The 13560-nt window shown below is 48.4% G+C and overlaps 1 protein-coding gene across 1 annotated transcript; it reads left to right on the top strand.

The window, feature by feature from the left end:
- Positions 1–1247: 1247 nt before the first annotated feature.
- On the top strand, positions 1248–4136 carry GJD4 (gap junction protein delta 4; the record flags this gene model as incomplete). Its single annotated transcript, XM_081228223.1, has 2 exons — positions 1248–1311; positions 3229–4136. 2 exons carry the CDS (start codon positions 1248–1250, stop codon positions 4134–4136), a joined length of 972 nt encoding a protein of 323 aa, XP_081084349.1.
- Between the last annotated feature and the right edge of the window lie 9424 nt (positions 4137–13560).

Genomic DNA, 13560 nt, shown 5'->3' with positions numbered 1-13560 from the left:
GTGCACGAAGATGAAAGCATCTTTGTTGTACTCTTCCTTGGGGACTCTTTCTAGGGTTATTACTAAAGTCAAGAATAGATCAGAAATGGAGAAAAGGTAGGATATCAAGAATAGCTTTCATGGAAAATTGAAATCATTCCTTTTAAAGTTCACAAATTCCAGTCTGAGGATAGACCCCCAGCCTTGCAGGATGGGCTCTTCCCAGATAGAAAGGTGGCAGCCACGAGAGGATTTTGATACAACTGTGATTGATGTCAGCAGGTCCAGATGGTGATATTTTATGACAAATTTAATGGACATTTGTTAAGCTGATTCAATGGCACCAGCCCTGGGCTCAGTGGGGCCGGGAGATACAAAAGGAGGACATCATCTATGAAGGTCTTTGGGGCCAGCTAGGGATGGAAATGCCACTGATTCGAGTTTTGCACACCCTCTGCATGCTAGGTGCTCTTAACACCATCATTTCATGTCTGTCTCCCACAAACCCCACTGCAAGGCAAGGCTGTCGGGAGATTCAGTGACTCCTGGTGACCGGGTGGCTGCCCCCAGTTTTGCATCCAGGTCCTTTGTCTCTGAGTGAAGGGCTCTCGTCACTAAGCCAGACAGGAGGCAGCTACGGAATGACTGTGTCACAGCCTAACGCTGGGGCACGCATCCCAGGTGGAGATTCCTGCTGGCGCCCGTGGTATAGGAATTCAGAGTTGAGGACAAGATCCTCTGGGGCTCGAGTTATAGGGGGTTACGCTTCATAGAAGAGATGAAATATGGACATTTTAGTGCTTCTTTCAGCAGTGAAGAAGTGGGTGTGGAAATGTTTTCAAGGAGGAAACGCCTTTTCAATAGAGACTTGGCTGGTTAACAGAACTTTTCTTTCTTGGGATGAACGTCATTGCTTCTCTTATATCCTGAAGCATCAGCTCTCCTGGTGGAGACACGTGAGCACTGCCTAGGGCCTGGAATGTCCCAAGAGGGTAAGAATAGCCACGATGAGAGACGGCTGCTTCTGGCGTCTGGTCACTGCAGTTGTCAGGAAGGCTTTGCCTCACACAGCTCGGGACCGTCTCCACTGGAGACAGAAGAACGACGTTGTGCTCCTGGGCTTGAATCTTCCCTTTTGTATCTCCAGCTCTCACCTGGGAGTCTTTTGTAGCTAAGATACATTTTTTCCTGCAAAGATTTCCCACCTCCTTGGAGAACACAGGCTCTGGAAGTCTCTAGCCACCTTGAGTCTGTGACCCCCTGAAAGCATGGGCCAGCTGGACCTGCTGGGGTTCCTTGTCATCACCCTAAACTGCAACGTGACCATGGTGGGTGAGTAGCGCCAAGCCCTGCAGAACACTGGTTCTGCCTTGGGTCACTTTTCCTGGCCCTCCCCCATGAGTAAGGCCTGCATATCCCTGGAGGACAGGGAGCCAGGGCTCAAGCTTTCCTCTAATTCTCCATTATTTAAGGAGGCTCCCCCATCCTTTAAGGATGTCTTGGGAGTGAGCGATGTTTCTCTCAAGGGGAGTCTTTTTGTTGACATTCGGGGGCTGAGCAGATGGGAGGGGTATTTTTGTGTAACTCTTCTCTGGCTACGTTACCAGGAAAAGGAACAATACAGTCAAAGTTAGAGAAACTCATGCCTTGAGTAAGCTTTCTTGTTCATCTTTTTAGGGTTTATCCTTGAAGCTCCATTTGTAAAGATTAGTAAGTTCTCTGTGCACTTTAAACCAAATCCCAATTTTAGTTAATTTTTATTTTTTTGACAAAGAAAGTAATACATTTTCTGATTTTGGTGCAGCCAAGTTAACTTTTCAGAGAGGTATGGGTATCCTAGTAAAGGGGGTTGAGAAAAGGATTAAAATATGTCTGTGAAGTGGTTGATATTTTTCTTCCTCATTGCTTTTTAGACGAAGCCAACTTGGTTTTAAAAGTTTGAGTTAGTGACTTTATCACGTAATGGTCACACAGTCCTTGAGTTGAACTGCCTTCATTTATATGAGAGTTTAGTTTTTCTGATGTCAGGTGATGATTTCTGTATCTCATCACAAAACAGAATATTCACAAATTATTTTGACTGGGTCTTCAACACACTCCAAAATAGTTGACTCATGAAATGAAAATAGGACTTGGAAGTTTATTTTGATTTCTATGTTAGCCTCATTCATTCATGATAAATTGAAGAAAGACAAACTTCAATTCATAATAGCTGGAATAGGGGGGAAGGAGTTCTGAATTATTGAAGAGTCTAAAAAACTGAATGTTCTTCAAGCAATTCGATTTCAAGGGCTACAGAGCAACATGAAAGGGCTACAGAGCCCACAATTACATTAAGATCGTGTGGACTCTTACCACAGAGAAAACTCACTGAAATTAGTAGCTTGTATTTGCTATACACAGTTATAGGAATGCACTAACATCCTTGAAAAAGTTCACTCTTTTTACGAGGAAGACTTTATTTACATCCACCCAATTTTCTTTCTAGAACTTTCAGCCCAAACTCTGAACTAGCCGACCTAGATTAAACATTTTAGTATCCATGCTTCTTTAAATCTGCCGATTTCAAAGCATTTTACAAACACGTACAGGCATACCTCGTTTTATGGTGCTTCTCAGATACTGCATTTTTTTTTTTTTAACAGTTGAAGGTTTGTGGCAACCCTGCCTCAAGCAAGTGTATTGGCGCCATTTTTCCTACAGCATTGGCTCACTTCATGTCTGTGTGTCACATTTTGGTAATTCTCACAATATTTCCAACTTTTTCATTGTTATTACGTTTATTCTGATGAGCTGTGATCGGTGATTTTTGATGTTACTACCACCAGTGGCTGAAGGCTCAGAGGATGGTTAGCAATTTTTAGCAGCGAAGTATTTTTTACTTAAGGTATGTGCATTGTTTTTTATCATGCTATTGCACGCTTAATAGACCAAGGTATAGTGGACACATAGCTTTTATATGCACTGGGAAACCAAAAGATCCGTGTGACTCGCTTTTTGGGGGGTGGTCTGGACCTGAACCCGCCGTATCTCCGAGGTGTGCCTCGTTGAACACACTGTCCGACACCTTGTAAGTGCTCATTAGACATTCGTCCAATGAGCTAACAGGCTGATACTGTTGCTGTGACTAAAACACATGCGTACACACTTCGTTCTCCAGGCTCAGCACCAGTAAAGGTTTAAAACTGTTGCTGGGAGGAGATGTGTTTGTATGGCTGTGATGGTGCCCTTCCGGTTTCCTCTTTCCAGGGAAGATCTGGCTTATCTTCATGGTGCTGCTGAGGATGGGGGTGCTCATCCTGGCCGGGTCGCCGGTCTACCAGGATGAGCAGGAGAGGTTCGTGTGCAATACTCTGCAGCCCGGATGCGCCAACGTTTGCTACGACATCTTCGCCCCCGTGTCCCACCTGCGGTTCTGGCTGATCCAGAGTGTGTCTGTTCTCCTTCCATCCGCGGTCTTCAGTGTCTACGTGCTGCACAAAGGAGCCGAGCTGGCGGCACGTGGATCCCGCTGGCTGGATGATGACTCGGAGGACCACGACGGCCCTGAACGGACCCCGGGGGCCAGGCGCTGCCTGCCGGTGCCAGACTTCTCCTCAGGCTACGTGGTCCACCTCTGCCTCCGGACCCTGACGGAGGCAGCTTTCGGTGCCCTGCATTACCTCCTCTTCGGATTCTTGGTCCCCAAGAGATTCTCGTGCACGCACCCTCCTTGCACCAGTGTGGTGGACTGTTACGTCTCTCGGCCCACGGAGAAGTCCATCCTGATGCTTTTCGTCTGGGCGGTCTGCGCGCTGTCCTTGTTGCTCAGTGTCGCCGACCTGGTCTGCAGCGTGCGCTGGGAGACGCGCAGGCGACACGGCGGGGCCCGGAGGAGGCCATGTCAAGGGGCGGGGAGTGCGGCGCGGGAGGGACACGGGGCGCACGAGGGACGTGGGGCGCGCGCTCGCCGGGGCCTGCGGACTGGAGGGCAGGGCGCGTACAGCCCCGCAGCGGAGCCCACCGAGCCGGGGCACCCGGACGAGAGCGACGCGCTGTCCTCAGCCAGCGACCAGCCGCGCGGGGCTGGGCCGGGAGCAGCGGCCCCGGGGTGGGAGGAGCGCCCCTGCGCGTCAAGCGCCGCGCTCCCGGGCCCCAGCAAGTCCGAGTGGGTGTGAGCGGCCGGCGTCCCGCCCCGGGAGCGCGGCGACCAGGACCGAGAACATCGACCCACAGAAAGGTGAGCTGGCGGGACAGACCGACTTCCCGAGAGGCTCCGGTGCAGCGCAGCAGGGATTTAATGTAGATGAAGCCTTCTGGGGAACCCTGCACTTGGCGTTCAAATGCGGATGGAAGCTCCAAGGATTAACCGGCGAGCCTCAGGTCCATGAGTTTGTCGCACTCTAGTTCTATTGTCTTATTTTACCGCAGTATGGGCTTGAAAAGCACGTTGTTCGGATTTACAGAGCTCATGAATATTTTAATGTTTTCGGGTGAATTATTTTGACGGTTTGTTGTTGTTTGTTTTGGTTTGTTTTTCTGCTTATTCAAAAAGGGCATCTGTTACGCACGTCATCCATAGAGGGATATTAGTTTAACTTCTCCAAACCCCTTTAATAAAATTAATGCTGATTGCGTTGCCATATCACACTTCCTACTTTACTGTGTTAAAGGAGAAACCACAAATGCAGGAAATATGACTAAACACTTTGGGGTCTTTTGGGGGGCATCTTGGGTTGTTATTGCATGTGGGTGTGAGGTGCACAGGATGAAGGGTGGCCGCTGGCTTGCTTTACTGTCGCTGGGCTGTTGGCTGGGTGGCTGTCCTCACTGAGCAGAGCGGGGCACTCTGGCTGCTGCTGACAGGCCTAGAGTTGCCACATGGGTTCCAGTCCCGGCTCTGTGTCCTTGAGACAGTCATACAGTGCGGGCTGCCCTGAGGGGGGAGCTTCATGTCCCAGGGGAGCAGATGTGGAATGCTGCGGGTGTTCCAGCCTTGTGGTCTGTGCTGATGCTGGGGGGGGCACCCTAGAGACACAACAGTCTCACCTCTCAGGGGAGCCCCTCTGATCTCCTCCGCTCGCCCTGGTTTCGGTCCGGGTGCTGTCCAGTTGGAGCGTGAGTCTGTTAGAGCTTCCGTGCTGCCTTCAGCTGCCATGCGGAAGACACAGTGCAGCAGAAAGACGGGGTAAGCCTGCTCCTCTTCCGGCGAGGAAGAGCCACTGGGTGTCCCCCCAGAACGGATGGAGAACCTCTGGTCCCCAAACCCCCAGCGCCGAGGAAGAGGAACTGCCCTCCATGCCAGCAAGTAGTAAAAAAAAAAAAAGTGAACCAAGGCACCCAGGGAACCAGTGGGCACTTTTAACTGTTCTAAAGATGACTTTGACAGTGAAATATCAGCTGGGATGGGGAATGACATCCTCCTTGATCTATCTACAGAGTGTCAAAGCATTGGTTAAAACTTTAAAAAAAATCATCCAAAATTGGTTTTGGCATAAAGCTCTTTGAATGAATGATCTTCCAGGACCAGGGAACGAACCCGTGTCCCCTGCATTGGCAGGCTCTCAACCACTGCGCCACCAGGGAAGCCCAAATGTACCTGCTTTTAACCCCTGCAGTAAATCTCTCTCCCACTCTCTGTCTCTGTCTCTCTCTCAGTTGCTCCTTGATCCATCGATAACTGCGAACCATGACTCAGACCCCTTCCTTCAGTATTTGGGTTGACGTCTGGCCCATAGCAAGTGCTCAGTAAGTGTGATTTTTGTGCCTGATATTCCTGAAGTATTCAGGGCCAAATCTGGTTCTTGTCCCTTGCAGCATGCAGTTCTGGTGGACTTCCAAGGTTGGCCACAGTCTTAAAGACATAAGAATTCTCTAGGGGCTTCATTGCTATTTTAAAAATAAGTTCCATAGGCCCCTCAATACCCCGATGTGAGCCTTGATAATGTTGAGTGAAGAAAGGAAATGAAATTAACAAATATTGGTAGGTGTGCCCACGCAGGGCTCCCAGATGACAGCTAGGAAAGGAAGGTGATGAGGCCTGAGCGGCGACTCCCTCCCAGCCATGGCCCCAGAGAAAACTGGGCCCTGTTCTCCTATGAGTCTTATGAGTCCATGATTGGGTTTGGGTTTACAGATGGTGCCTGTGTTTGGGTGGCACTGGGAAGGGCTGCTTTGGCCTCTCTGCTGATGTCCCAAATCCCACTCTCAGAGAATCAGAGCCTTGAAGTTTTTTCCATGGAAAACTGTAAAATCCATTCAGAGTGATGGAGGCCAAGAGAGGGGGAGAGGTGTGGAGTCAAGGATAAGACACGTGGGTTCTGCCCCCATGTGCATCATTTCTTGGCAGGTCACTCCCTTCCTTTGGGCCTCAGTTTCCTTCTCTAAGGGATGAGGGCCCGGACTAGATGATTCCTTAGTGTTCTTACATGGATAGGAATCCACCAGTGATGGGTGTCCTTTTAACCTCAGTAGGGGCTGGTTTATCAGGCCTGTCCATCCTCTACCTGCCTGAGCACAGGTTTCCATAAATGAAAATGGTCAGAGCCGGAGAGACCTGCTTGTCCCGGGGAGAGCTGCCATGGAAGAGAGATGCGGACCTCATGAAAGGGGGCGATGAGGATGACTCACCAGCTCCCCACTCTGCTGAGAGATGGCAGAGGCTGCGTGGACAGACGTGGGGTCATCTGCTGTGACCCCTCGCTGTGAGAGCAAGGTTGCAGAAGAGGCTTCAAGCATTCTGGAGCGTGGTTGGCTGTGTCAGCATGACGGTGGCCACCTTGTCAGAACACGCACAGGGGGTGACCCTCCTCTTCTCTTTGCTCTCACGGGCCACTGTACTTCTCCCCTGGTTCAGAACTTAGGTTTTGAAGCCTTTGAAGATCTTTTCTTTCTTTTTTCAAAAAAATCATTTATTTATTCATTTTTGGCTGCGTTGGGTCTTTCTTGCCGCGCATGGGACTTTGTCTAGTTGTGGAGAGTGGGGGCTACTCTTCGTTGCGGTGCGTGGGCTTCTCACTGTGGTGGCTTCTCTTGTTGCGGAGCACGGGCTCTAGGTGTGGGAGCTTCAGTAGTTGTGGCGCATGGGCTTAGTTGCTCCGTGGCATGTGGGATCTTCCCAGCCCAGGGCTCGAACCCGTGTCCCCTGCATTGGCGGGCAGGTTCTTAACCACTGCGCCACCGGGGAAGTCCTGACGATCTTTTCTGGTCATCTAAGGGGAGGGGAAAAAAATCTCAGACTGTATCCAAAAGGTAAAAAACGGTGAAAATCGTGTGGCTATCATCCTCCTTTCCAAGATTTTGGTCTGCCTCTCTGCACCTTTGGCACGCTGGGTGAATGCAGGATGGCTCACGGGCTTGTGTTCCTCCCACAGAGTGTTTCTGAGTCACCCAGTGCCCAAGGTAGAGGCAGCAGGAGGTAAGGTAATTGTAGCTGCTGCAACAGGTCACCCCAATCTTAAACATTTAACACAGAAGTTTCATAAAGTACGGAGCCAAGTTATCTGATTGATGGGCAGCTTTCCTCTGTGTGGTGACTCAGGGATCCTTCCATCCCAGGCTCTACCATCTTCCATCTGCTGTGGAAGAGACCAGACTGGTTCCAAGGCCAGGTCTGGAGAGGGCACAGGGCACACTTGGCTAGAACTCGGTCCTGACTGCTTGGAAGGCTGTGAAGGGTGGCCTAGGTATACGGCTGGTCCTCTGCATCCGTGGATGGATTGAATTCAACCAACCATGGATCTAAGAATTAAAGAAAAAAAATTCCAGAAAGTTCCAAAAAGCAACACTTGAATTTGCTGCATGCGGACAACTATTTACATAGCATTTACATTGTATTTACAATTATTTACATAGCACTTATATCGTATTAGGAGTTATAAGTCACCTAGAGATGGTTTAAAGCGTAAGGGAGGATGTGCTTAGGTTACATGCGAATACTAGGCCATTTCATATATGAGACTGGAGCACCTTCGGATTTTGGAACCAGTTCCCAGCGGATAGTGAGAGATGACTGTCAGGGAAGAAGGAGGAAAAGTTGGGGCCAACAGCTGTCCAGTATTTGCCTCAGGCGGCACCCATGCCCTGGGTACCTGCCCCGTGGGAGGGATTTAATGCATTCTCAGTGGCCAGCGAACCAGTCTCAGGAGGGGAGCTAAGCGAGGTTGTTGGCTCCGGTCCCTGCACAGGATGCACTGGGCCCGCAGAGAGGAGAAAGCAGGTGACGAGGATGACAAGAGCTCTTGGAAAAGGGCCTGGAACCCAAGTCTCTTGTACTGGGAACGGCCGTCTCAGATATGTGCGTTTCAGACGAGAAAGGATCTTAGTGGGTGTAAGTGCACATCGATGGTCTTTGCTCAGTATGAATGGCTCCTTAGATGCTGTCTAAGCCTAGCTTTCTAGGTTAGCTTTCCAGAGATCTTCCCGGTTGGTGTCCTGGCCGTGGTGGGCACCAGCTGGTGGAGGCCAGGTCTGAACCACCACGCCCGACCCTGGCTGCCCCTGAGACAGATGCGCAAGAGAGAGTGTGAGGGTCAGTGAGATGATGCTCGCCCTCGGCCGAGAGAGGGATTATTTACGGAATGAGTCAACACGGCTCTTTTTTCGTAGGATGCTAAAATCCACTGAGAGGACCACTGCGAATTTTCTGAGTGTGAATCTGGTTTCTGGCAGGAAGTGAGGAGGAGGCCGGTGTTTTGCAGTGAAGGCTTGTCCGGGGTCGCCCCCTGCTGTGGAGATGCCGCCACCACTAATTCGGCATCCCAACTTCAGGACCCGGCTGGCAGCCGAGCCCCTGAGCCCTGCCAGCTGTGTTTTGGTTGTTCTGTGGGAGAAATGTTTCCTAGAAAGGAAACAGATGTCTCTCCCCCACCCCCACCCCGCACATTGGAAATAGATGAATGTATATTTTTCCTCCCTCTTGTCCATCATAGGGTGATGGACGGCTTTCCTCAGGCAGCTTTCTCCTCTGCGCTGTGACCCAAGAGAGAGGTGAGTGGCAGAAAATCGAGCCGAAAGAAGTGACTAAGTTTTCTCAGAAGCTAACTCGGATGAAATGCATTTCATGGAGAATTCAGGAAATTCAAAATCAAATGCAAAAACTAGATTTTAGTGAGTCTCCTCCTTCCCCAGACAGGTGGAGCACAGAAGTACGTGACCCGTGTAAAGGATGCAGTGATTGTGTAGCATGTGCCTCTGGCCGACTGGCGTCCACATCCCAGGCTCCCAGCCAATCGCCCTGCCCAGAGGTTGCTGGGGAGGCTTCTTCTCCCTACAGCCCTCCCTCCCTCCTCTGGCAGGTGCTTCCTGCTTTCCACAGAGCACCTGTGTGTGCTTTATCAATAGGCTGAGAAATGAGATTTCAAATCAATGGAGCTACGTTGATTAACCAGTATTTATTGAGCATCAGCTCTGCACCCAGCATTTAATCTCTTGGTTTCGTTTCTTTCTATGAGGCTAAGAGAAAAAAGAAAATCAGCTTATCACCTGAGAGGCCAGGAAACCGATGGGAAGAGTTCTAGCTAAAGGCCATTGTTCCAGTTCAAATAACTCCTCCAATTCCTGTGAACTTTGATTTTCTCCTCCCTGAAAGGAGCATGTAAGGACTGCCTTTGTGGGCTTGTTGGGAAGTTCAGATGAGATCGTGGAAGTGTATGCCCCCCGGCAAGAGAACAGAGCCGTGTGTGAGGTGTGTCCGGGGCGGTGGGTTCACCCGTGCTTGACAGATGACTCTAAACAGGTCTCTCCAGGAATTTGTGCTGATATGACATTTGCATGAGGAGGAAGATGTCCGCAGACTCAGGGATGCTCCCAACCTCCTCCCCACATCCTTTCTGACCAGCAGAGGCCTCTCTTGGACCATATTTAGGATGTAATATTTCTAAGCACCAAAATGGTAATTTATTTCTGGTGGTGGTCTCTTGACCATTTTCACTCTGTTCTGTTCTTGCTTATCCCCGCCCAGAAAGAGCAGGATTTCAGAAATCTCAGCAGCAGATCTGGGAATTGTATTAGGTTAACTTTGGAAAACAGGGGGTGAGAAATTGGGGCTAATGGAGAAATTGTGGGCACTCTGGCTTCCTGGGAAAGAGAGAATTTAACAAGACAATGATTCATCCTCTTGGGGTTGAGAGGCAGCCCTTTATTTCTAATTTACTTTATTTTTGCCTATGGTGTCTGATTGCCCACTTCCCTGGGTTTCACGTGATCAGGCTGCAAACTGCAAACGTTTGGCCTGAGATGTGGATTTGTAATAAAAGATGACAGCTGAGACCCTCAGAGGTGGAGTTCAGAGTGGATCCTGCAAACCTTGCAGTGTGACTACCCAGGAAGCTGTGTAGTGGACGTGCCAACAGATGCAAATATCTCTCTTCATTTACTATTCTTCCTTCCAGCTGCTTGCTAAACAGCCACAAAAATTCCCTTGCGGCTGTAACTTGTCAAATAAGGTATCTGCAAAGGTGCCTGAGGTTTTTTTCCCCCTGGGTTTATGAAATGATGTGTTATTTTGTGTTTAAGAATTTGTTTTCCTTTTCTTGTGCTTTAGAAGGTTAAAGTGTTTTTGACCTCAGAAATAGTATTTGAGAGGCAATTAAATGTCTATAAATTGGTCTTCTTCACCTGGGATATTTGATCCGAAAAAAGCCTCACGCATTATTAAAGTTTACACTGAGCACATCTAGGGCCATTTCCTTCAGAAATAAAAATTCAGTCATTTCATAGACGTGGTTTGCGGGACTGGCCATTAGAGGGAAATAAAGTCTTATGCTAAAGCAGGTTCATCAGATTTTGTTCTGTGCCTGGAGTCGTTTTTCAGAGAGCAGTTGAGAACATCGTGAAGCCTGTACTCCAGGGACAAGGAAATGTTTCCATTCTCCCACCAGCTGAGGGCTCTGGGAACAGTAGCTTTTTTTGTTTGTCTTTGTTTCCTCATCTATTAAAAAAAAGTGTCACCTTTCAGAAGAAAGATAAATGTAAATATGGAAGATGACTTGTTATGTCCATGTATTTATCGAGCATCTTTAATATGTCTGGTACTTGTACAAGGCAAGAGATGAGTTACAAGAGAAAGATAAGGAAAGACCATCCTTGATTTGGAGGATGTCTTTTGATGAGACAATTGGGGAATAAATGCAGGCAACATATGCTTAAAAATTACATGTCATGGTTCAGACTTGGATATTTCATTATAAAATTTCTGTTGTTTATAAATAAACCACCATTGAGCTGAATAGCAAAACTTCTCAAAGTAGAGGAATTGGGCCACCTCCGTTACGCACGTGGTGGCTGAGCCTCGGGTGCCAAGCTACCGCACCTTCCTGGGCCCTTCGGGTGCCCCTCCCTCAGGTGCTTACCTGCTCACTGCCCTGCTGGCCGCGGCTCCTCCCCTAGACTGCACCCGCAGGAGGCCTCCCAAGCCCATTCCCTCCAACACCTATCTCATCATCTTGGAATCTTCCATCTGCCAGGGGCCTTAGTGACTCAAACTTAATGAGCTAATTTTACACCTGGGTAAATGAAGGTCCAGGAAGGTGAGGTCACTTATCTAATAAAATCTGGCCAGCTGGTGGCCAAGCCTTCCCACTCCCAGCTGGTTTGGGTCCTTCCATCTCTCCGGGATGCCTTCCTGAAGGCAGTCAGACAGAAGGGGTTGTTGTTCACAAAGCTGAACGTTGACAATAGTGTAGGCTTTCTAGGAGGTTAACAAATGAACAGAGGGTGCACGGTCCCCATAGAGTGAGTCCTACATATATATATTCACACACACATACGTATATACATATTCTTTTTCATATTTTCCATTATAGTTTATTACAAGATGTTGAATATAGTTCCCTGTGCTCCCCAGTAAGACCTTGTTGGTTTTGAATAAGTCTTGAATAGTGGTATTTGAGGCCGTATGAGAGGTCTACAGTAGAAGAATGCAATTGTTCTCTTATTACAAGTTAGAGCGGCAGACATTTCTTGAAGTTAAAACAGTTATAATGGAAATATAAGAACATAGAAGTTTTGTAATAATGCCCCTAGCCTCCCTCTATAACACAACATCATCATCTTTTTGTAGTCTTAGCTTCTTAGGTGTTAAAATTTATAACTGCACTTGTAATACTTTTATTCTGCTTTCCCCCTTGCTCACCAATCATACACATTGTTTATGATTCTCTGATCTTTATCAGCCGTTTGAATGGATGCGGAATAATCCACCAAGTGACGATGCTGGTCATCAACCCCAGCCTCTGCTATGGAATATTCCGATTGCTGTTGAATAAAGTGCTTCTAGGTTTTTGATATTAGACAATAAAATAGCATGGGCACACAGCCCTTTTCTCTTATTAGATTATTTCTTTACGATAAATTTCCAGGAAACTTACTAAAGTTTGCATACATTCTCAACTATTAAACCACTTTTGACTCCAGGCAGACCATTTGTGATGCTTCCATAATTTCGTGGGTTGAATTTAAAATGCTAACCCTGAAGATGCCATTTCTCTGTCATGCTTTGTCTAGAACTTGGGGGAGTTCCCTCCAGGTAGATGGCATATCTGAGTTCCCCACTAAGTCTGTCAGTGAAGTTGACCTTGGGCATGGAACTGAGTCACAGTGACACATGTTAGTTACATTTTAGTAATTAACCAGTTAGTAAAATAGTCATCCTTACCTATTAGAGAATTTAAATCCAGTAAGATTTATAAGTTGGGCCAACTTTTCAAAGAACTTGATCAGCTAGGTGTGTTTCCGTGCATTCCAGGTTGTAATTATTTAAATCACGATTTTCCCTCATGCTTGAGGAAATTGCCTCTCCAGAATAAATTTCAGTCCACGTTAAACTCAAAAACACAATTCTGTGTTTTTCAGCTTGTGGCTCCCAGCTGTCCTGATTAAGAGCTAGTCTTGCCCTGTTCCTGGGCTCTTCTGCCACTCTACTTTATTTCAACTTGGCAGCCCCCAGGCCCAGGTACACCTGGAAGTAAGGATGCTGCCGAGCTGTCGAGCTGTCGAGAGGCAGTGGAATCTGCACCGCTCCGATTGGTGGGGTTGGGGAATGAGGATGAGGGGTGAGATCCTGGGTACTTGGTAACTCTCGCCAAAGAGGAAACCCTGGTGGAAGATGGATGCTGATGGTTTCTGGTTTGGAAGTGCCGAGGTTGCGTTGTCTGTGGAGCGTTCAGGAGGTGCCCAGCTGGAACTCGGTCTTACTGCACCAGAGCTCAGAGGTGTTTGGCGGGAGACAGATTTGGGAGTAATCAATGTAGACCCCCTATCAGATCCTCGGGCACGCGTGCCCACGCTCTGTCCTCTGCTTCTGGCAACCCCTAAGGGACAGGAAGAGAGCCAACGGTGTCAGCGAGACCACCAGGATCCCTGTGGTCACTTCTGAGGGAGTGAGTCCCTTGTGTCCTCATAACAACCAGACCTCCTAGCAAAGCAGCCCCGATTATTCACCCTGAGCAGAGACTGAGTCGGTGGGACAAACAGCGGATCCGCAGTATTCCAGAAGTTGTCAGATATCCGTTATATATTCCTTTAAAACTCTAAACTCGTTCCTTCTGTGTCCTCCTTTCTGACACCACCTGGGTCTCCACCCAAAGCCTCTGATGGGATGTA

The sequence above is a fragment of the Mesoplodon bidens genome, assembly GCF_964165515.1.
Source record: "Mesoplodon bidens genome assembly, chromosome: 3".
Taxonomy (NCBI): Eukaryota; Metazoa; Chordata; class Mammalia; order Artiodactyla; family Ziphiidae; genus Mesoplodon; species Mesoplodon bidens.
This window is presented reverse-complemented; position numbering and strand designations above follow the sequence as displayed.